Raw genomic sequence first — 23,898 nt, 5'->3', positions numbered from 1 at the left:
AAAAATGAACCAGATTTTCAAAATGGCCATAATATGAACTTGCAATTGTAATGCATGCATGCTGTTGTTATGTGACACTCTATATTATAATAGTATTGTTATGGTTACCTAGTTATTCTTCCATTATCACTTCATAATAAACAAATCGAGTTTAATCAATTTTATGTTTGTTTACATTTTATAATTTTCTAAAAACATCTTTTAATTCTACTTGAGTCTACTGACACGAAATTCGGTTCTTTTTTTTAGATATTTATTTTACTAAAAAATATAATTAAATGTGTTTTTAAAAAAGATTTTAAAATTTTCATTACTTTAAATGACTTCCGAATTTGAACGTAAAAAATTAAAAAAACGGTTATTTGAAGAGCGTGTTTGTGTTTGCAACAAAGCAAAATGCCATTCTGAAGATGGTCCAAAACGTTCAAGAAATGAACCGCTTATTTTGGGAGACATTTGGGATCCGATATACGAATTGCCGGAGGAAGCCAGACGACCACCGCTTAAATATAAAAAACCGTTGGTCATTCGAACACCGGAAGATGTTCGTAACGCAAAAGGTACATATTTTTATATGCAGTATTTTCTGAATATCACGACTTTCTCCCAGGCTTAAAACCATAACTTGGAAATTTGTAAGGGTTTTCCACTATTTGAGGCATTATTTGTTTTAGCTGAACGAAAACGTATGAAAGAATTAACATTAGCACGATTTCGCCGAGAATCATTTCGTGATCGTCTTGTAAAGTTGTTGGTTGGTAGAATCCAACTCGATAACACGGATTCAAAACTCACCACAGAAAATGAAATCGATGTTTTACGATATCATTATTACATTTTACATGGAATCGATAAGATTTATGTGGCTCCAATGGACTCGACCCTGGTTAATAAGGTAAGATAAATCTTGAGCCATAAACATTCATTTTGGGTCGAAACCCTGAGGTAACTTTCGTTAAAAAATGATAACTTAGAAATGATTATATTTTTCGCTAAAATTCCTTAACAATTGCGAGACTCCGTATTTTTGAATTTATTTTCCAGGTACTTGCATTAATTCCGCCTCAATTAAAAGATAAAGGCGATGTTGGCAAAGTTAAAGAAGATTTACAAGATGTATTTACTGCGTCAATAAAAAAATCAATTGTAGATTTTGTATTATCAGATCCGAGTAATCAAGCATCGGTTACGAGTCAACAAGATTCATATGAACGTCAAGAATTAGTTAAAGAAAGTCCAAATTGGGGAATGTCGATTAGAAATAATAAACGTAGATTAAAATCACGGTTATTTATTACAAATATTTGTTTGAGACAATTAATTAATCGTTGGTGTAATGAATTTCAGTAAGTTTTCAATGAGTTTGTTTTTCTTAGCTAGAAAGACTTAAGGAAATAAGTTAAGGCTTTGTTTTATTGTTAATTAAGAACATATAATATATTCTTTTTATTTTTGTATTTGTTTACAGGCATATTCGATTATTACGTCCCAATAAATTCTACGAATTTGGTGTTCCATTGGACGTGAATAAATTTAATGCAATTTTTCGTGCTGAAATTGATGAAGCTATAGAACATTTACAAAACGTTTGGTATGCTGACATTGTTAGCATATTTAAACAAACAAGTGGTAGTAAGAAACGGGTTTTATTCCCACCAATCACAGACCCGAAATTAGGCCAGAAATATTTCAATTGTGTGGCATCGTTAATGAGTTATCAATTACAGAGTATTTGTATTGAAAGTTTAAAAGAATATGTGACATGGGCCTTAGATGTTGGGGTAATGAAAATCTATCAATTAACAATCTCTATACTTTTTTTTTATACCTGTCTCATAGAAGGAAATTATTTTTTCAACTCATATTAATTTAAAAAGTTGTCTAGCCTAGGACCTAAAAGCAAGGTTCACACTTCGTATGTAAAAGTATCAAATATTTCGGCGAAAATTTTTTGAAAATATGGATTTTTGAAAATTTGGGAGTTAAAGTTCAGATCCTTTCCATGGAGTTATTAATAATATAAAACAATTAGAAACAACATCTTTAGAGTTTTTTCCTTTTTTCGAGGACACGGTGATGAATTTTACTATTCTAAGTATTATTCCGTATGTAAATCGTCATTTTAAATAAATATTGTTTGAAAAATTTTATCATTTAATCCTAAAATGGGTAAATAGAGAAAGTTTCACACTCCGGATAAGTTTATGGTCACCATCTTGATTGGAGGGAATTAACTTACGGCAAATAAAAATGAAAATTAATGACGCAAAATATTGAAAAAAGTTTTACTTTTATGAGACAAGGCAATTTTTTTTTGAAAACTAATTTGTTTTATTTTTATAGATATTAAACCGTGGATTTGATATGAGTGTTTTTGTACGAAATAAAGTTGTATCATTTGAACCATATTTTACGAAATTCCGTGATTTATTGTTAGAACCGACTACAATGATGATAAATTTAATAAAAAAATTTAATCGTATTGAATATACACTGTATCCAGAATTGTATCATGAGAAAAGTACTACTCATTTCTTGAAACCAATTATACTTGATGAAATTGTCAAACCCATGCATCACAAAATTGTTGAATTGGTTAAGGAACAACGTATTGGCCCAGAACTAACAGTGATTGATTTTGATGAATTTCGTGATATAATAAATGATAATGTACTAAATAAAATGAATAAGCGTCACAAAATTTTGGAAAAAATGATAAATTCTAAAACCGGTACCTATATAATAAAACCACTCTAGTTCGGGAAATGCATCCAATCAAAACAAGTCACTATTTTTATTATTATTCTAAAATTCTGTGATTGTAGTAATTATTGGTTTAGTCGTTTTTAAATGATAAGTATATTTATAAATTTTTAGTTAAAAAATGAAATCGAAGCATTTATGTCAAAAAATCACAGTTTTGAAGAGTACTGTGATAAAATTATATATTTTGAGGAATTAATTAGTACCATACCGAACAAAATTGTCGCAAATGTAAACACAGGATTGTTCAATTTAAAACGAAATGAAATTATTACAAATATTACAACAGCAGCGGAAAAAATGTTAAATGATTTAGTTCAACATAATCGAAATGAATATCAAACAGCATGCAAAGAGTAAGAATAGGAATAATGTGGTGAATCAGCGAGAAAAGTAAATAGCAAAGAAAAGGCAATTACCGCTTTGAGGCAAACCCAATGATCATTGAGTATTGCAGTAAATTAGTAGATAATATTTGAAGAAACCATAGCGATAAAGAGATAAATTATTAGTATTTTATACGGGACCAGAAATTTTTGCCAGTTCTTTCTTAAAAATAATTAACATCTCGTTCGATTCACAGTGGTTCAACCAATTACTGAATAATATTATCGTTACCTACTATATCAATATTATATTTTTGCTTAATATGTCCCTTATTCGCTGATTCGCTTACTATCTACTTCATTTTAAACTTGAATACACTTTCAGAGACGAAGAAAGTCGATGAAACTTAAAAATAAGTACATTTTCTACGTCTCCCAGGTATTTTTCCAGAACTAAAACCTTTGATATTAATTTAGACTTGGAAAAGCATATGAAGATATAGCAAATCGTTTATTAACTGTACCCAAAAACACCGCTGAACTTGTAGCGACTGTTGCCTACAGCAAAGAAGTACAGAAGAAAATTTTACCAGTAATGTTGGATAAATTACGTATAATTTTAGATCAAATGATATTTATGGGAAATCATTCCGAATTTGGTTTAGTAGAAGTGAAACAAAATAAAACAACTTTTCAATGGTAGATTTTTTATATTTTGAATTAGAATTGTGGATTCTAATTTTTAAATGAAAACAATTTTAGGGCATTAAATTTTGACGATGTCTTTGAAGAAATGGATGAGATTGTTAAAAAGAAATCGATTGAATATCAAGAATTTTTAAAAGAACGTCGAATTAAGTTTGCAAAAAATCTATTGATTTATGCTCGCCAAGTGAGTCAATGTGAAGAATGGGGTGATATTGAATTAATTCGAAAGTATCATGATAAGGCTAAAAGATTTGAGACCAAGTATGTATTTGAGCTAGTTTGCTTCAAGCACTTCTTAGAATAATCAATTCTCTATCTAGAAGATGTTTTTTAGATGATTTTCTCTTTGTAGTCTATTCTTGTTAAATTTCTTCCTTTTTAGATTATTAGCGGCCGCTGATCAAATCGATCGTTTTAATGAAGAGGAACAAGCATTTGGGTGGGAATTGTCACAATATCCAATTCGGAAGAAAACTCAAGATACGTTGATACCTTACAAGAAGTTATACGATAATGCAATTGAATTTTTCGATAATCATGATTTGTGGATGTCATCGCGAGTGGGTAGTTTTGAACCAGAAGATATTGAAAATCAATTATCAACCTTATCACGAAATATATTGAAATTAGAAAAAGGTTTTAGTGAAAAACTAACTCCGCGTAATTTAGCAACAGCAATTCGATTAAAACTTGAAGAATTCCAAGAGAATATGCCAATTATAAATACACTAGGTAATCCATGTATGAAAAAGCGTCATTGGGATGAGGTATCAGATATTATTGGGTTTCCCATTCATGTTGATGACAAAATGTCATTGGCGAAAATTATAGATTTTCATTTAGAAGAGTATGTAGGTAAATTCGAGAAAATATCTGAGGCAGCCACAAAAGAAGGTAATTTGGAGAAACAATTAAATAAAATGCAAGCTGCTTGGGAGGATCAAGAATTTACGATAAATCCATTTCGTGATACTGGAACGTATATATTATCAGCATGTGATGATATTCAAACGCTTTTGGATGATAATTTATTAAAAATCCAAACAGTACGAAATTCACCATACATCAAGCCTTTTGCAGATGAAGCCAGGTACGTTATGTGATTGAAGAAAAATTTAAATTCTTACTTATTGCAAACAGTTTGCTTATTACTAGTTGAGTAGTACTAAAATTCGGATCCATCAAGAATTATAGAAACTCGACTCTCAGTTCTAGTGATTTAATCCAAAAAATTTTCCTTTATTCACAGAATGGATGTAATCATTTAATTTTTTCATAAAAGAATTGATATTTCTGAATGCCATATTAGATTCTTTCTTGTCATAACGACTAGTCAGTCGTTGCCAAGGCACCATGGAGAGCAATAATTATTTGACTCAAGGCTTGAGGCAGAAGTTGCTTAGCTAGTTTTTTGAACAAAAGATGTCAGGATTTTTAATGGGATTCAAATTAACAATAAACAGTAATTGAATGTTGATTCTGGTCTTATTCATCTCTACCTAAGTTCAATAGGGAAAAAAATATCCGAAATACAGCCGTCCTAAAATAAACTCTAGAAAAGGTTAACAATTACCAGAACCGGAAAGTGGATAAAAATTGTTTTAAAGAGTAACTGTCTAAAATTTTAAAATTCTTAAATTTTATTTTAAAGAATATGGCAAGAAAAAATGAAATTACTTGAGGCAATATTAGAAGATTGGTTAAAAGTTCAAGCAACATGGATGTACCTAGAACCGATTTTTTCATCACCTGACATACAAAATCAAATGCCTGAAGAAGCAAGACGATTCAGCGCTGTAGATAAAACATGGAAGGATATTATGCGACAAGTATCAGTAGATACAAAAGTGTTGACAGTAATCGAAATAGATAAAATGAGTCCCCGTTTACAAAAATGTCGACAGTTATTAGATGAAGTAACTAAGGGATTAAATGCGTACTTAGAAAAGAAACGTCTATTTTTCCCAAGATTTTTCTTCTTATCAAATGATGAGCTATTAGAAATTTTATCCGAAACAAAAGATCCAAAACGTGTACAACCACATTTAAAGAAATGTTTCGAAGGTATTGCAAAGTTAGAATTTACCGAGGCTTTAGTGATTACACACATGAAATCCAGTGAGGGTGAGGTCATTGAATTAAATTTCACAATTGATACGGTCCAAGCAAGAGGTCAAGTAGAAAAATGGTTGTGTGAACTGGAAACAGATATGCGTCAATCAGTACATACCACAGTAGCAAAATCAATTGAAGATTATAAAGTACGGAAGCGAGACGAATGGGTATTGGTATGGCCTGGACAAATTGTACAAAGTATAGGTTGTTATTATTGGACAATTGAAGTCCAAGAAGCGATTATAAAAGGTCTTGACGCGTTAAATGCATATTACGAAAAATGTATTAAGCAAATTCGAGCTGTTGTTGAATTAGTTCGTGGTAAATTAAGCCCACAAGCAAGAATTGCTTTGGGTGCATTGGTTGTATTAGATGTACATGCTAGAGATGTTTTGGCTGATTTAATTAGCAAAAAAGTGTCGAGTATCAATGATTTTGAGTGGTTAGCCCAATTACGTTATTATTGGCTGGTAAGAATTAAAAAAATCTTATTATAGCAATAGCACACAAAAAGAAAATTTTGTTTTAGGATAAGGATCTATTTACCAGAATGATAAACTCGCAATTGAAATATGGGTATGAGTATTTAGGAAATGTACCACGCTTGGTTGTCACCCCATTAACTGATCGATGTTATCGTACATTATTTGGAGCATTACATTTACATTTGGGTGGAGCACCTGAAGGTCCAGCTGGGACCGGAAAAACTGAGACTACAAAAGATTTAGCAAAAGCAGTTGCAAAACAATGTGTTGTCTTTAATTGTTCTGATGGTTTGGATTATATTGCCTTAGGAAAATTTTTTAAGGTATGTCTTAGAGCTCAATCGGAGCATCGCATGGATGCGGGTAATTTTCTTACGAGATTTGTTCTCACTTCAGATTTTTACACTTCTAGAAACCCCAATAATATATTTTAAATTTCCATTACATCGCGCAGCATTCCGGGCTTAAGCATTGTTATTTGTTATAAAAATCACGTTGTCTTTCAGGGATTATTGTCATGTGGAGCATGGGCCTGTTTTGATGAGTTCAATCGTATTGATTTAGAAGTTTTATCGGTAGTGGCTCAACAAATTTTAACAATTCAACGTGGTATTGGAACTGGTGCTAAATATTTAGTATTTGAAGGTACCGAATTAGAGTTGGATCCTACTTGTGCTGTATTTATAACAATGAATCCTGGTTATGCTGGCCGATCAGAATTACCGGATAACTTAAAAGCACTATTTCGATCAGTTGCTATGATGGTGCCTGATTATTCTTTAATTGCAGAGATTGAGCTATATTCATTTGGATACTTATATCCCAAACCATTGGCTATTAAAATTGTTGCCACATATAAATTATGCTCGGAACAATTATCTTCACAATGTCATTATGATTATGGTAAGGAAAAAAAAATTATTGGTACAAAGCAATGTTTTTTAATCAAAATATTAAATTTCAGGAATGAGAGCGGTTAAATCTGTGTTAACTGCAGCAAGATCATTAAAATTAAAATACCCTGATCAAGATGAAGACAAAATGGTTTTACGTGCAATCAAAGATGTTAACTTACCAAAGTTTTTGGATCAAGATGTTCCATTATTTTTGGGAATCATATCAGATTTGTTCCCTGGTTTAACATTACCGGAACCCGATTATGAAATTTTGAACAAAGCTTTAAATGATGCTGGTGAAAATGCAAATATTCAAATAATTCCATGGTTTCAAGAAAAATGCCAACAATTATATGAAATGATAATATGTCGACATGGTTTAATGATTGTTGGGCTTCCATTTGCTGGTAAAACCAGTTGTTACAAGATATTAGCTTCAGCATTAGGATTAATTGAAGATCAGGTAAAAACAAATATTCAATCTTAAAGGTCCTTTGTTTTTTAGAATGTCTTTCGCCCAAATTGTTTATATGTACTTTGGAAAAATATTAAACAAACTCAAAAAGTTAAAAAGCGAATTATGATCTTTGATTTACAATTTAGGGTTTGATGGATGAACATCGAGTGGAATACACAGTAATAAATCCAAAATCCATAACGATGGGTCAATTATATGGGCAATTTGATGCTGTTTCTCATGAATGGTTTGATGGTGTCCTAGCTGTAAATTATCGAGCTTTTGCTTTATCCCCAAACGAAAATCGGTAATTTGATTATCGATCTTTTAAAAATATTTCGATATTAATTTTCACATTTTTAGAAAATGGTTAATTTTCGATGGTCCAGTGGACGCTGTGTGGATTGAAAATATGAATACAGTTTTGGACGATAATAAAAAATTATGTTTAATGTCTGGTGAAATTATTCAATTAGCACCAACCACAAATTTAATATTCGAACCAATGGATTTAGAAGTAGCCTCACCGGCTACAGTTTCCCGATGTGGTATGATTTACATGGAACCTGCATCGTTAGGATGGGAAGTTTTAGTTTTATCCTGGCTAAACAGATTACCACCTTTATTGGAAGAAGCATATAAATTACAATTGAAAACTCTATTCTTTCGATTTTGTAATCCATTACTGTATTTAATTCGACGAGGTGGTCTCCAGGTAAGCATCTGTTGTTTACTATAAAGTTTGAATTTAAGGACTAAGAGCAATAAGGACTCTTAAACAGACCATGAATCAGAGGAGCAAACACAAAGAAATACGCAGACAATTAAATTATTAATGATAAGTTTTATTTAGGAAATGTATCCAACTTTAAATTCAAATTTGCTTGTAAGCTGCATGAATTTATGTGAAACATTTATGGATGATTTTTATGACGAAGAATACATGAAACAAACTCCCGCATTAAATATTCGGGCCCAGATAGAAGTAAGTCTGGTAAAAATGACCTGATGATTTCATTTTTTTTTATAGGGTCTTTTTTTCTTTTCATGTATATGGTCACTCGGAGGTACGTTATTTGCAGATAGTCGACCAAAATTTGATTTACTGTTTAGAGGATTGTTAGAAAAAACATTTCCCACAAAATTATTGACTGAATTGGGTATAGGTTTGACTGTTGAAAATCCAGAAAAATCCTATATTTATGTACTTCCTTCAGAGAAAACTGTATTTGATTATTATTATATAAAGCAGGTAATTATTTTCATGGCTTTGGAGTTGACATGAGCCAAAAGGCGTTTGTAATAAAAGGTCCCTTTCAAAATTATGCATTCTAGGGTAAAGGCAAGTGGAAACAATGGTCAGATGATTTATTAGCAGCACCGGCAATACCCAGAGATATACCGGTGAATCAAATAATTGTAACTACAGTGGAAACAATTCGATACATAGCACTAATGAAACTGTTGGTGGAACATGGAAAACGGGCAATGTTTGTGGGACCAACTGGTACTGGAAAATCGATTTATGTTACTGTAAGTTATGAAAAAGATAAATTTATTCAATTACCGAATTATCAGATTATTTCCCACTTCGCAAAAAATGCTTTCGATAATCGATTTCGCTGGACCATGCTCCTTTCCATGAATTTATTTCATTATCCGTCTATCTGTCAGTTTGTTTTGTGGCACCATCTTTTACATACAGACATACGGAACCAAACGTTCCAAATTTTCATTGTCCGGATTGATAACTTGCAAAGGTATATATAACATTAAGCGAATTAAGCTATTTTTTGTTTGGAGTTAGATTGTGTCAACAGCCTTCTTGTATCTTCAGAATATCGGGCATTGTAATAGCGATATGATATCCAGAAAGTTTACATGGATGAGGTTGATAATTTGTCTTAAAAATACTTTTATAGGACTTTTTGTTGAAAAAAGTGAACACTGCAATTTATAAGCCAATATTTATAAATTTTTCTGCTCAAACATCGGCAAATGAAACCCAAGATATTATAATGCAAAAATTAGATAAACGACGTCGGGGTGTTTATGGTCCACCACCTGAACAAAAATTTGTAATATTTGTTGACGATGTGAGTATGCCAATGAAAGAAACATATGGGGCACAACCTCCAATTGAAATACTTCGACAAATGATTGATCAAGAAATGTGGTATGATCGAAAAGAGATCACTCCCTTATATTTAGTTGATATACAGGTAATTTGTGGAATTCGTATTAGACCAATATCTATCCCGAAAAATGGTTCGCGGTTCTGATCTGGACACCATTCACATCAATTGTTATAATCTCCCCAAAAAATATTCACAGTATATTCCGATAATTCTCAATCACGTTTGCTTCGTGAAAATAACGATTTTTTTTTTTTTTTTACGAAAATTGGATATTGACGCCATTTATATTATCGATAAAAAATGCAAAAACAAAACTTAGGACGCAGGCTAACTATTCAGCAAAAGTCTATATATGAAAAGTTATCGGCCATTCTTCGAATCGATAGTTAATCTAACTTACTATCGCATTTGAGATTTATTACTTCTTCACCACCTTCAGGTTCTTGTTGGCATAATAGCGCTCACATTTAAGAAATAAAATTGTTATCGTTATATTTCGAAGTAAACATGAAAAATATTATCAGGCGTCCAGATCCCGATCTATTTTTACGGAGTTATATGGCTTTTTGAATGTTACTCTATATCCCGAAATGTTTTAGATAATGTGCGCTATGGGCCCGCCAACATCTGGATTAACTGTAACACCAAGATTTGCACGACATTTTAATATTTTATGTGTAAATGAATTTAAAGAAGATATTTTGATAGCTATTTTTAGTAAGATAATGCTATGGCATTTAGACACAAGGTACAGATCACATAAAATATAAGACGAAATTTCTTGGTTTTAACCAGAACGATTTTCCCAAAAATTTATTCGAAATGAGAGCTAGAGCAGGCTTAAAAGTTACAAAAATATACTTCTTACCTAATTGAGTTCTTTGAACGGGAAGAGACGTTATAGCATAAAATGACCAAGAAATTATTGTTTCATGATAATAAATAATAAAATCTGATAATTTTTAGGGGATTTTCCAAGGAATTTGATCCATGCATTACAGAAATTGTAATGGCCACTTTAGATATATACCGAGAATCGCGATTAAATTTATTACCAACACCATCAAAATGTCATTATTTATTCAATTTACGTGATTTTGCACGAGTGATTCAAGGTGTTTTGCTGTCAGTTCCCGAAGCAATTGAAGATTTGACATCAATGAAACGTTTGTGGGTGCATGAAATATTACGTGTTTACTATGACCGTTTAGTTGAGGATCCAGAAAAAGAATGGTTATTTAATATTTTGCATAATGTTATGCGTGATCGTTTTGATGTCGACATGGACGAAGTTTTTAGTCGATTATTGGATAAAGATGAAACTGTTATTGGTGAAAATGCATTACGTAAATTAATATATTGTGATTTTGCAAATTTAAAAGCTGATTCTAAATTCTATATGGAAGTTTTGGATTTGAATCATTTACGAAATATTGTGGAAGGATATTTAAAGGAATATAATAATATGTCAAAAAAACCAATGAATTTGGTCATGTTTACGTAAGAAGAACTGTTTATAATTTTTTGCTTAGATTTGGCATAAGTGTAATCACTGATATATCGAGCGGGAGCAGGTCGGGGCTAGCCTAAAATCAATGACTTGTAAGGCTCAATGTGCTTGTTGAGTTAACAATATCTCAAAGCAACCCAGTGTAATGGGGATAGGCCAACCCTTTTTCGGTATCACAACGGACTCCATGGTCTAAGTGTGTCCCACCCCAGAACAGCCACTCTAACCTAACCTAACCTAGTGTAATAGAAAAGGGGCAAATCATCTAAAGAAATGGTCCAGAAATCGGCAAACAGATCGGTTGTATTCACGAGAAGTGCTATATTCTCGCTTCCACCTTCTAAGTCAGTCAAAGCTGGTGGGAGATTCACGTAGTTTTTATTTTTGAAAAATAAGTGATGTTAGGTATTCGATTCTTTGTTAAATTTTCTCTATACTTATTTCTCAGCCCACTCCTAGATAAAAATGAAGAAACTTGATAAATAGATTTTTGTGAGATGAGTCTTATCTATTTACGGGAGAAATAGCATCAGTTATTTTCTGTTTATTTTTACAGTTTTGCCATTGAACATTTATCCAGAATATGTCGAATTATTAAACAACCACGAAGTCATGCACTATTAGTTGGAGTTGGTGGATCTGGCCGTCAATCTTTGAGTCGCTTAGCATCACACATATCCGAACATGATTTATATCAAGTGGAAATTAGTCGACAATATGGTCCAGAAGAATGGCATGAAGATATTCGTAAAATATTAAAAAAGATAGTTCTTACAGAAATTCATGCGACATTTTTATTCAGTGATTCACAAGTATGTTCAGACGATTTACAATTATGTTTCAGAATATGTAGTGATGGGAAAAATTATTTTGATCTTGGACAAAATCAAACACGATATCAAAGATATTCGTAAAATATTAAAAAAGATAGTTCTACAGAAATTCATGCGACATTTTTATTCAGTGATTCACAAGTATGTTCAGACGATTTACAATTATGTTTCAGAATATGTAGTGATGGGAAAAATTATTTTGATCTTGGTCAAAATCAAACACGGTCAAGATCAAATCTAATGTATGAAATTCTGTCAACTGTTGTCATTTTAACATAAGGCTTAGACATTTTTCTAAAACTTAGTTATCGAGATAAATATTGACGGGATTTTTTCATTTATTAGATAAAAGAAGAATCATTCTTAGAAGATATCAACAATCTTTTAAATTCTGGTGAAGTGCCAAACATATTTCCTCCTGATGAAAAAGTGGAAATTACTGATAAAGCACGTCAACGTGATCGCCAACGTGATCGAGCTTTACAAACAGATGGAAGCATGGCTGCCTTATTTAATTATTTTGTATCAATTATTCGTGATCAACTACATATAGTATTGGCAATGAGTCCTATTGGTAATAATTTTCGTATTCGAGTACGAAAATTTCCATCTATAGTTAATTGTTGTACAATTGATTGGTTTCACGTATGTAGAGCTTAATGTGCAACTTAGTGTTCTAAAAAGAAATGAAACTTCGTTGGTAATCTATTAGCAAAAAATTTGTACCGTAAAATGGGGTGGATCGAAACAGCGCGGTGAATAGAAAGCAACAAAACTTTGAAAACAGTTTTTCTCTAAATATTTCTGGGTAAAAATAGTAATAAGAAATAGATATTTAATCACTGAAAAACTTGTTTCTAAGTTTTAATGCTGGATATTTCACTGTTTTTATTCACTGTTTCGATTCAACCCATTTTATAACCCACTCTTACTCTTTTTAAGTATTAAGACTTTGAAAACATTTACGTCGGCCATGTTGCTTAGTAATGTGATAGAATACTAAATATACCTAGTTCGATTCTATTTCTCGAAAGATTTCTTTCGAAAGATTTCTCTCAAAAGATTTTCTTTCGATTTATTTTTTCTTTTTTTTTTTTTTATAAGTCAAAAGGAAGAGAAATTGGAAGTTTATTATCAATTTTTGATAATTTTTCTGCCGACCTTTATTTAACACACATGTAATAACTGTATACCCTCTCAGATACAAAGAGCGAAGTTTCACTTCAATTATTTACTCGAAAGATGCATAATAATTCAATTAGATGTTTGGTTGTAGCCGTGGCCATCTGATGCTTTATTAGCTGTGGCGACTCGATTTGTGGGTCAAATTGATTTAAAGCCAAATGAGCGCACAGCATGCATTGAAATGTGTCAAACATTTCATACATCCACTCAAGATATGGCAAAAGTGTTTTTTACAAGATTAGGTCGACAGTGTTATATAACACCTACGTCATATTTGGAATTAATTAAAACATTTGATGCTTTATTAACAGCTCAAAGACAGTGAGTAATAATAAAATGAATTGTCTTAAATTGAAATTAAGATTGTATACTCGAAAGTTTTATTCTGTTCTAGTTTGCCCCAGACAAACTTGTTGATTGAAAAAGATTTCACAGATTATAAGTGGACCAGACTTACTTTTCTCACTAAAATTACTATGCGCTTCTGTCCCATCGAGCATGCGTATTATTTGGTTTTTAAGAGAATGTAGGTATCTGGGGCAGACTAGGACAGAATCGTATTTTTCTAGTATTCAATTTTTATTAGAAAACGATTCATAATGATTTTTTTAAAGGGCAATAATGGCCGCAAAACGTCGATATGAAGTTGGATTAGAAAAATTAGCTGACGCAGAAGCGGATGTCATCGTGATGCAAAAGAATTTGGCAGAAATCAAGCCACAATTAGTTTTGGCTGCTGCAAATGTTGCAGAAACAGTGAAAGAAGTTGAAAAGGAAACTGAACAAGCTGCTAAAGTTGAAGAAATTGTTATGGCAGAAGAAGCTTCTGCATCGGTTCAGGTAAGAAATAAATTTTGAATCAAATATTATTTTGTGTTGTTGAACGAATACGAATATAAAAGGAATAAAATGTTTTTCTTGAAAATTTTCATTTTGAAAAATATTAAAGTAGTTTAGTAACACCATTTTAGGCTGCAGCTGCTAAATCAATCAAAGATGAATGTGATGCTGACTTAGCGACAGCCAAGCCAATTTTAGATGCAGCTCTTGCAGCTCTAGAAACCTTAACACAAGCAGATATAACAATTGTTAAAACAATGAAAAGTCCACCACAAGGTGTGAAACTTGTAATGGAAGCTGTTTGTATTTTAAAAGATATAAAACCTGATAAATTACCAAATCCATCCGGAATAGGTACGATTGAAGATTATTGGGGGCCTTCAAAACGTTTACTCGGTGATATGAAATTTCTTGAAGGTTTAATAAAGTTTGAAAAGGATACTATACCAGCAAAAATCATGGAAAAAATACGTACCAAAATTTTGGTTGATCCATTATTTGTCCCAGATGTAATAACGAAAGCATCAAATGCGGCTAAAGGTATTTGTGAATGGGTCATTGCTTTGTCACAATATGATGTTGTTGCAAAAATAGTTGCCCCCAAAAAAGAAGCCTTAGCTGCCGCTGAAGCTGAATTACAAGTAGCAACGGAAGCCTTGGAAGAGAAGCGTGGTATGTTAAGAGCAGCACGTTTAAAAGTTGCAGATTTAAATAAAATGTTAGAGGATGAACAAGCTAAATTGAAACGATTAAGTGATGAAGCAGATTTGTGTACAAAAAAATTACAACGCGCTGCTGATTTAATTGGCGGTTTAGGGGGAGAAAGGGTACGATGGCGTGCCACAGCTGAAGCATTAGGAGAAAAATATGATTCACTTTGTGGGAATATTTTAATAAGTGCTGGAATTGTAGCATATTTAGGACCATTCACTATGGACTTTCGTAATGATCAAATAAAAAAATGGACTGAACAATTAAATGGTTTAGGTATACCATGCGATGAAAATTTTCAATTGGTCACAGTCTTAGGTGAACCTGTTGAAATTCGTCAATGGAATTTATTTGGATTGCCATCTGATAATTTTTCCGTGGAAAATGCAATTATAATTAAGTATGTTTTTTTAACTAGAATCGAAAGATATTTACGGGTAAAACACACTGCCGTAAAAAATTTTTTAAAAGGGTTTTTTGTTTGCTATTTTTTCTGTTGATTTTTAATCAACTGAATTTTGTTTTGACCCAACTCTTTTTCTTTACCGAGGACAGGGAGAAAAAAACAAATTTAAACGGAATTTTTTTATTCAAGGAATGCTAAACGTTATCCATTGATGATTGATCCACAAGGACAAGCAAATAAATGGATAAAGAATATGGAAGCTGCAAATAAATTTACCATAATACGTTTTACACAAAACGATTACGTTCGTACATTGGAAAACGCAATTCAGTTTGGTACACCAGTATTATTGGAAAATGTTGGTGAAGAATTGGAACCAATATTGGAGCCTTTACTGTTACAACAAACTTACAAACAAGGTGGTACAGAATTAATGAAATTTGGAGATGCAGTCATTGAATTTAGTAAGAATTTCAGGTAAAAAGCAGGGGGGCAACAAAATTGACTGGGAATTCAAAATGAGAAATATGTTTTTATATCAGAAAATTTATTCTCTGAATCATATGATTAGCCCTTCAGTCCGGTTGTCTTTCGTATCACAATCATTACTGTTTTGTTTAGAGAAAATTTCACTTCTCTATCGCGCAAGCGCCCAAAGGTTAACTTGCAAACTTACGCAGGTGCGAAATTTCAGACTTGATAAAGTAATGTGAGGTTATAGTTCTAGTTTTTCTTATTTTTTATTTATGTTAATGAAGGAATGATAATTCTTGTTACCATCAAAAACTGTCTTATTTATAAAAAATCATAAACTTTGTTTACAACATGAGTTTACAATATGTTTTTAGGTTACATATTTTACATGTGAAAATACTTTAATTCATACAAAAGAATAATATATTAAATTTACTCACTTATTTATTGTTCTGGATAGATAATATCACTTATTAAATACATAATAATAATAATTAGATATCACATTTTATTTATCTGTCATCTGTCATTGAAAAAATATCTGATTTCTAATATGGCGGTTGGAGATAGGTGAAGTAGTGAGGGATAACGAAATGCGATTTTATTTAGGCCTGTTCTATACATATTTTTGATTGGCATGAAACTTTATAATTTTTATAAGAATTCTTTAAAATATGCATTGGTCGAAAAAAATTTATATAATGAAAACCGGTTTTCCAGATAATGATGATTTAAGTTTCAATTGAATTTCAAGCACTGCGATTATACCTTTTACTTAACGATTTGAAATTTGAATATATTTAGGTATTCATATTTCATCTGCCCTGGGTACTTTTGTTTTTCGAAAATCCTGTTAATTTTCTCAATTTTTCATTGTTCAAATTCAGGTACAGTGGAATAAGTAAAAGTACCTGGGTCTGAACAAAATAAAAGTAACCAGTTTGGATTGTACAGTAAACACTCCATAATATCCAGGGCAGGTAGAATATGAATACCAAATATAACATATCCAAATTTCAAAGCGCTTTTGTCTGAAAAACCACTTTGGATATTTAGTTTTTTGGTGATTCTTTTAAAAATTATAAAGTTTAACGAAAAACAAAAATGTGTATAGAATAGTCTTAAACCGACATTACTAAACTACCACAGCTGTTAAGTTTTATTTTTAGCGCGAGAGAATCTCTGTACGCTACCGTTCTGAAGAGTTAAAAATTGAATGTTTCAAAAATCCAGCTTAAATTTCTCACTCTCAAATTATTCAATTCAATACCTCGTTTTTTCTGTTAGGTCGGAATGCTTATTAAAAATAAAATTGTAATTTTTTTATAGACTTTATATAACAACAAAATTAAGAAATCCACATTATTTGCCTGAAGTGTCTGTAAAAGTAACACTTGTTAATTTTATGATAACAACTGTGGGCTTAATCGATCAATTATTGGGTATTACTGTGGCAAAAGAACGTCCCGATTTAGAAGCTGAAAAGAATGCATTAATTGTACAAGGTGCAAATAATAAACGAATGCTACAAGAAATTGAGGATAAAATTTTACAAATTTTAAGCTCATCAGAGGGTAACATTTTGGATGATGAAACTGGTGTACAAGTTTTGAGTTCATCCAAAGTATTAGCTACCGAAATCACAAAGAAACAAGCTATTGCTGAAATCACAGAAAAATCGATAGATGCGGCAAGATTAATTTATGATCCGGTTGCTACTTACAGTTCGGTGTTGTTTTTTACTACAGGTACCTAAACAATTTTAAGATGGTTCAGTAGATTTGTGCTTCGCTAATGATCAAAATCGCCCTAGAATTTCAAAAACTTAAATTCTATTATAATATTTTTCTTAAAACATAAACATAGGCTAATATTTTTTTTGTAATTTATAGCTGCATTAGCTAATGTAGATCCAATGTATCAGTATTCATTGGTATGGTTTGTAAATTTGTTTCGAAATACATTCGATAATGCTGAGAAAAATGAAGAAGTAGAAATTCGTTTGGAGGAATTGAAAAAATATTTTACATATTCTTTATACGTGAATATTTGTCGAAGTTTATTCGAAAAGGTAATAAAATTTTCTGAATTACGGATATCAAATAATTTCATTGCTGTTTCTTAATCAGATTAATAAAATAAGGAATACGCTATCTACCCAGCAGAGGAGAGATTGTCATAAGTCTACTTTGTCTATAATTTTATTTATAGAAGCCATTCCCTATTGCCAGAATATCCAAATCTTAGAAACATAGCAAAATTGCCATTAATTTGCATATAATCCTTTTCTAAATTTTCTGCTAAAGGAACTAGCAGATAAAAACTTTCCTCTGTAAGTTAAGAGATGGCGATGCTATCCGATTTGTTTAAATTATATACATTAATAAATGATTCGAATTTTGTCGGAAGGATAAACTACTATTCTCATTTTTGCTAACTGTTAATTTAATGCAATACAAAAATGAGCTGGATATGGGTGAATGGATGTTTCTATTGACTGGTGGTGTTGGATTAGAAAATCCATATGAAAATCCAACAAAATGGATGTCAAAGCCATCATGGGATGAATTATGTCGTTTAGATGGTCTACCATCATATACTGGCTTACGTGAAGATCTCGTATCACATTCACAAGATTGGGAAAAATATTTCAATTCGAATACCGTAACTGAAGATGCAATACCCGGTGAATGGAATACAAAATTAACTACATTCCAAAAGTTATTAATTTTACGGGTGATACGCAGTGACAAACTTGTTGCGGGAATTTTATTATTCATAACGGAAAAAATTGGTAATCAATTTATAGTTCCCCCACCATTTGATCTGTTGTCAGCGTTTATGGATTCAGAATGTACTGTTCCATTAATATTTGTTTTAACACCGGGTGCTGATCCAACAGTGTTGTTATTAAAATTTGCTGATGATCAGGGATTTGGAGCAAGACGTTTGGATTCGTTGTCATTAGGACAAGGACAAGGGCCAATTGCAACAAAAATGATTGATGAAGGTATTAAAAAAGGAAATTGGGTTGTTTTACAAAATTGTCATTTGGCTAAGAGCTGGATGCCTGTACTAGAGGGCGTAAGTATAATTAATAGTTGCTACATAATAGACCAAACGTCGAAAAGTTTTTTTTCTAGAGAATATTTAAACGTGCTCTACTCGAACGTAGGATCTATTTTGGTATCCATTTTTCATAGTTAAAAATTACAATCAATGGTATGTTTGGATTTCTTTGACAGATTTGTGAGACCTTTACTGCAGAAACAACAAATCCTGACTTTCGTTTATGGCTTACATCGTATCCATCACCGGATTTTCCTGTGGTTGTTTTGCAGAATGGTATAAAAATGACGAATGAACCACCAAAAGGTTTACGAGCGAATGTAATACGATCTTATTTAAGTGACCCGATATCCGATTCTGAATGGTTTGAAAAATGCAAACAAAATGTTATATTTAAACGATTATTGTTTGGCTTATGTTTCTTTCATGCTTTGATACAAGAACGTCGTAAATTTGGACCATTAGGTTGGAATATTCCATATGAGTTCAATGAAACTGATTTACGAATTTGTGTTTTACAATTACAAATGTTTTTGGATGAATATGAGGTATTTATGACGACTTTCACCATGTATAGTTTGTCTTCAAAAAACATGGAATATTTTATCATAGTAAATCTGAATCATTGCAGGATGTCCAATATGTAGCACTTCGATATTTAGCTGGTGAATGTAATTATGGTGGGAGAGTAACTGATAATTGGGATCGAAGAACACTTAATACAATTTTAGCAACATTTTATAGCGAAGAATTGGTTAATACGGATAATTTCATTTTGGATGAAGACAATCCAGAAATCTTTTATGTGCCAGCAGTCACTGATTACGATGATTTTATGAAATTTGTTAAAGACTTACCGATATTTACTCCACCTTCCGTTTTTGGTTTACATGCGAATGCAGATATTATGAAAGATCAAGGTGAAACAGATTTATTACTTTCAACAACGTTATTAACACAGGTAATTTTTGAAATTAATTTTACTCAAAAATTATTAATTAATTAATTTTGTCTTCAAAATAACTTGCATAAAGGACCGAACGGTAAGTCATAAATATCATTATAGTATTCTAAACTTGATCGAATCTTTGATACATCTTACAATGTTTTTTATTTTTCATTGAAATTCTTAGGATAAAATCGAAAGGGTAAGTAAAACGTAGCCGAAAAAGATAGATATTTTTTAATTCAATTTTTTTTTTCATTGCAATTATCAGGAAAAATTAGAAAGGGTAAGTGAAGTTAATGTTTTTAGCGGTAATTTAGAATATTGTAGGGTATTTTTTGCACTATCCTAGTTCTAATCATCCATCCATTAAAGTCTCCCTGGTGGAAAAAATATTTGAAAAATAATAAGTTTTAATAAGTCTTAGGAAACTCTGAAAAAGTCTTAGAAACTTTAAAAAAGTATTAAGAATTCTGAATAACTCTGAATTAGACTAATCCGAAAACGTTGAGAAATTCAAAGTTCCTAAGACTTTTTCAGAATTTCTTATTCTTCCTTCAAATATTTTTTCCACCAGGGCTACACGAGACTAGTATTTCAAGCTAGTAAGCCAATAAAGAAACCATCGAGCCATCGCAAATTCTGCCTATTCGCGAACCTTGCTATTGTATTTTAAGCCAAAAAGCTAGTAATTCAGTAAAACTGACTCCGTAAATTCGAAATAAAAAACGCAAGACAGTAAAAAAACCCCAACAAGCCAGCACAATTGCATAGGATAAGTTCTATTTTTATTTAGAAGGGAATATAGGTCAAATGGCTGCTTTCAATAAAAAAAGGATGCAGTCGTGTACCGTAATTACAAAAAGGTTCTTAATTAAAAAATATATCCAAGTGGCTTATTGCTAGCCGTTTTTATTATTGAAAACAGCCATTTGACCTATTTTCTCTGCTAAATAAAAATAGGTGGCCTAACTGCAATCGTAATGCAGTTAGGCCAATACTGCCTTATTGTGCTGGTTTCAAACTTTGACATGACTGTGTGTACGGGGCAATACACCTCACTAATATTCGATTAAAAATGGCTGTAAGTCTCACATTTTAAATGATTTTTATTGACGTATTTATAGGATGCTTTGTCAAGTGGGGATACAGCAAAATCACCAGAAGATACTGTCTTCGATGTAGCAAGCGATATATTAGGAAAACTTCCTAAAGATTACGATATTGTATCAGCATTAGAAAAATATCCTACAACCTACTCAGAAAGTATGAATACTGTTTTAGTTCAAGAAATGAGTCGATACAATGTACTTTTAATTGAAATACGACGTAGTTTATTGGATGTACGTAAAGGTGTTCGTGGTCAAATTGTTTTATCTGATGCATTAGAGGAAGTGGTGAAAAGTATACTTACTGGTCGAATACCGGCAATGTGGTTGAAAAAATCTTACCCATCATTAAAACCTTTGGGTAGTTATGTATTGGATTTTCTGAAACGTTTAGAATTCTTACAATCTTGGTATGAAGTTGGCGCACCGATAAATTTCTGGATATCCGGATTTTATTTTACACAAGCGTTTTTAACTGGTGTACAACAGAATTTTGCTCGAAAACATACGATTCCAATTGATTTATTGGATTTCGATTTTGATGTAAGTGGTTTAGACCGTATTTTTTCAGGCTTTGAGATTTTCCTAACTGATTTGATGTTATAATATGCTTTGTAGAAAGAAAATGATTTTTATTTGTATCTTTATAATGTTGCGTCATTGGGTTATTATTTGATTGCAGGAAGGGGAAAATTGTATGAAGGTAAAGTGATTGAAAAGTAATGTGGCTATAGCCGACTTTTCCCAGGAACTAAACTAATATTTACTTTGATTGATGAACCTAATATTTACTTTATCGATTTATTTTAGTTTATTAAATCTATTTTAAACACTTCATAAATCATATTAATTTTTCTATAGATCAAAAAAGATGAGGCATTCGATGAGAGACCTGAAGATGGTGCCTACGTTTATGGATTATATTTTGATGGAGCACGTTGGAATAGACAAACTAAACTTTTAGATGAATCGGCGCCAAAAGTTTTGTATGATGTTGCACCTTATGTAAGTTTATTGTTTATAATGGTAAACATTAATAAAATTTACAAAAGTAGCTTTAAAAAACTATAAATTGCAGCATATTTTTCAAATTTGTGATCAAAATTAACCTAGCTCTAATAGGTTTTAAGGATGTGGAGCCCTGGTTCCGGAATCAAGCACATACGTGGTAGCTAGCAAAAAACTGACATAATAGCTGAAAAGCACGACCCAAAATTAATGGGTTTCAAAAAAAATTCCAATAAGATCGGATCAAATTTGCCAGTGTTATAAAAAAATCGAATTTTTTAACTGTATGACGTCATGAGAATTCAAAAAATTTAATTTTGCTCTATCACATTCAAATTTTATCCAATTTTGATAAACCAAGTTTGTGATTCTACTAAATTATGGTCATACTTTTCAAATTTGTAATCAAAATTAATCTAGCTCTAATAGATTTCAAGGTTATGGAACCCGGGTTCCGGAATAAAGCACATACGTGATAGCTAGCGAAAAACTGACATAATAGCTGAAAAGAACGACCCAAAATTAGTGGGTTTCAAAAAAAATTCCAATAAGATCGGATCAAATTTGCCAGTGTTATAAAAAAAATCGAATTTTTTAACTCAATGACGTCATGAGAATTCAAAAAATTTAATTTTGCTCTATCACATTCAAATTTTATCCAATTTTGATAAACCAAGTATGTAATTCTACTAAATTTAGGTTATACTTTTCAAATTTGTGATCAAAATTAACCTAGCTCTTTTAGGTTTCAAGAATGCGGAGTCCTGGTTCCGGAATTAAGCACATACGTGATAGCTAGCGAAATACTGACATAATAGCTAAAAAGAATGACCCAAAATTAGTGGGTTTCAAAAAAAATTTCAATAAAACAGGATCAAATTTGCCTGTGTTATAAAAATAATCGAATTTTTTAACTTGATGACGTCATCAGATTCCAAGAAATTTAATTTTGCTCTATCATTGATTTGTAATTTTTTGTTTCAAAAAAAAGTATAAAGGTTGCAAATTTGAAGAGGTTTCCCCTGAAATCTATTTCTATTATGATAATTATGATGAGCTCGAACAAATTTTAACTTTCGATATTGTATTTTCTAAAAAGTGTAGTAGTCATTTAAATTAAAAAAATTAAATATCTATAATTCTTAAAGATCTGGTTAATTCCAATCAAGAAAGATGACCTTCAACCCAAAAATACATTTACATGTCCAGTATATAAAACAACGGAAAGGCGTGGTGTATTAGCAACAACTGGACATTCATCTAATTTCGTATTGCCAATTGCTGTTCCAACGGATCTTCCACCCGAACATTGGGTTAAAAGAGGTGTTGCTTTGTTATGTGCTTTGTCACAATAAACCGATATATAACCGAACACACTAAACAAAATCGTGACGTTTTTAATATACCTAATTCTTTTGTATTGTGTATATATATATATATTTTTACATTAAAGTAAAATAGATTTTGGTTGCATTATTTCCGACTTTCACAATCAGGGTACAAAAATAGGATCCTTATAGAATTTAGATAAACACTAAAAAAATACTGTTGCAGGAAAATATGTTCTTAACATGGTAGCAAATAAATATTTTCTTGTTGCAAGTAAATATTTACTTGCTTCAAGAAAATTTTAAGCAATCAAATTCTAATTTTCATGAATTAAGTATGGAGATTATTGACTGAAGAAATATTTACTTGTTATCATCAAACAAATATTTACTTGTTAAACATAAACAGCAAAGTAGATAAATGCGTTTACTCAAATCCAGTGAAACTAAATTACTGTGTTTTAGAAAGAAACAAATATTTTATGAAATTTGCTTGTTTGTATAATTAAGAAAATGGAAGGATTAATGACAAGTAAGAAAATTAGCAAAGAAATAGTAGAAACGGTCAGAGAGTCTAAAAATTTTCAGCAA

The 23,898-nt window shown here is 31.4% G+C and overlaps 1 protein-coding gene across 1 annotated transcript; it reads left to right on the top strand.

Moving 5' to 3' along the window:
• Positions 1–319: 319 nt before the first annotated feature.
• LOC123293711 (dynein axonemal heavy chain 7-like) lies at positions 320–23,336 on the top strand. The gene is made up of 35 exons (XM_044874617.1): positions 320–560; positions 675–895; positions 1,045–1,346; positions 1,469–1,781; positions 2,344–2,658; positions 2,878–3,119; positions 3,567–3,788; positions 3,852–4,058; positions 4,180–4,887; positions 5,449–6,382; positions 6,442–6,720; positions 6,904–7,300; positions 7,362–7,756; positions 7,897–8,057; positions 8,114–8,465; positions 8,604–8,735; positions 8,781–9,002; positions 9,086–9,283; positions 9,673–9,972; positions 10,488–10,636; positions 10,855–11,388; positions 11,955–12,210; positions 12,577–12,876; positions 13,508–13,737; positions 14,031–14,256; positions 14,388–15,367; positions 15,563–15,850; positions 17,177–17,595; positions 17,740–17,918; positions 18,257–18,931; positions 19,093–19,464; positions 19,548–19,877; positions 20,990–21,514; positions 21,833–21,976; positions 23,128–23,336. The coding sequence occupies exons 1-35, from the start codon at positions 320–322 to the stop codon at positions 23,332–23,334; spliced, it is 11,955 nt and encodes a 3,984-aa protein (XP_044730552.1). The 3' UTR covers positions 23,335–23,336.
• The last annotated feature ends 562 nt before the right edge of the window (positions 23,337–23,898 follow it).

Source organism: Chrysoperla carnea, chromosome 1 (genome assembly GCF_905475395.1).
Source record: "Chrysoperla carnea chromosome 1, inChrCarn1.1, whole genome shotgun sequence".
Taxonomy (NCBI): Eukaryota; Metazoa; Arthropoda; class Insecta; order Neuroptera; family Chrysopidae; genus Chrysoperla; species Chrysoperla carnea.
The sequence above is the reverse complement of the archived record's forward strand: the minus strand, read 5'-3'. Positions and strand labels throughout refer to the sequence as shown.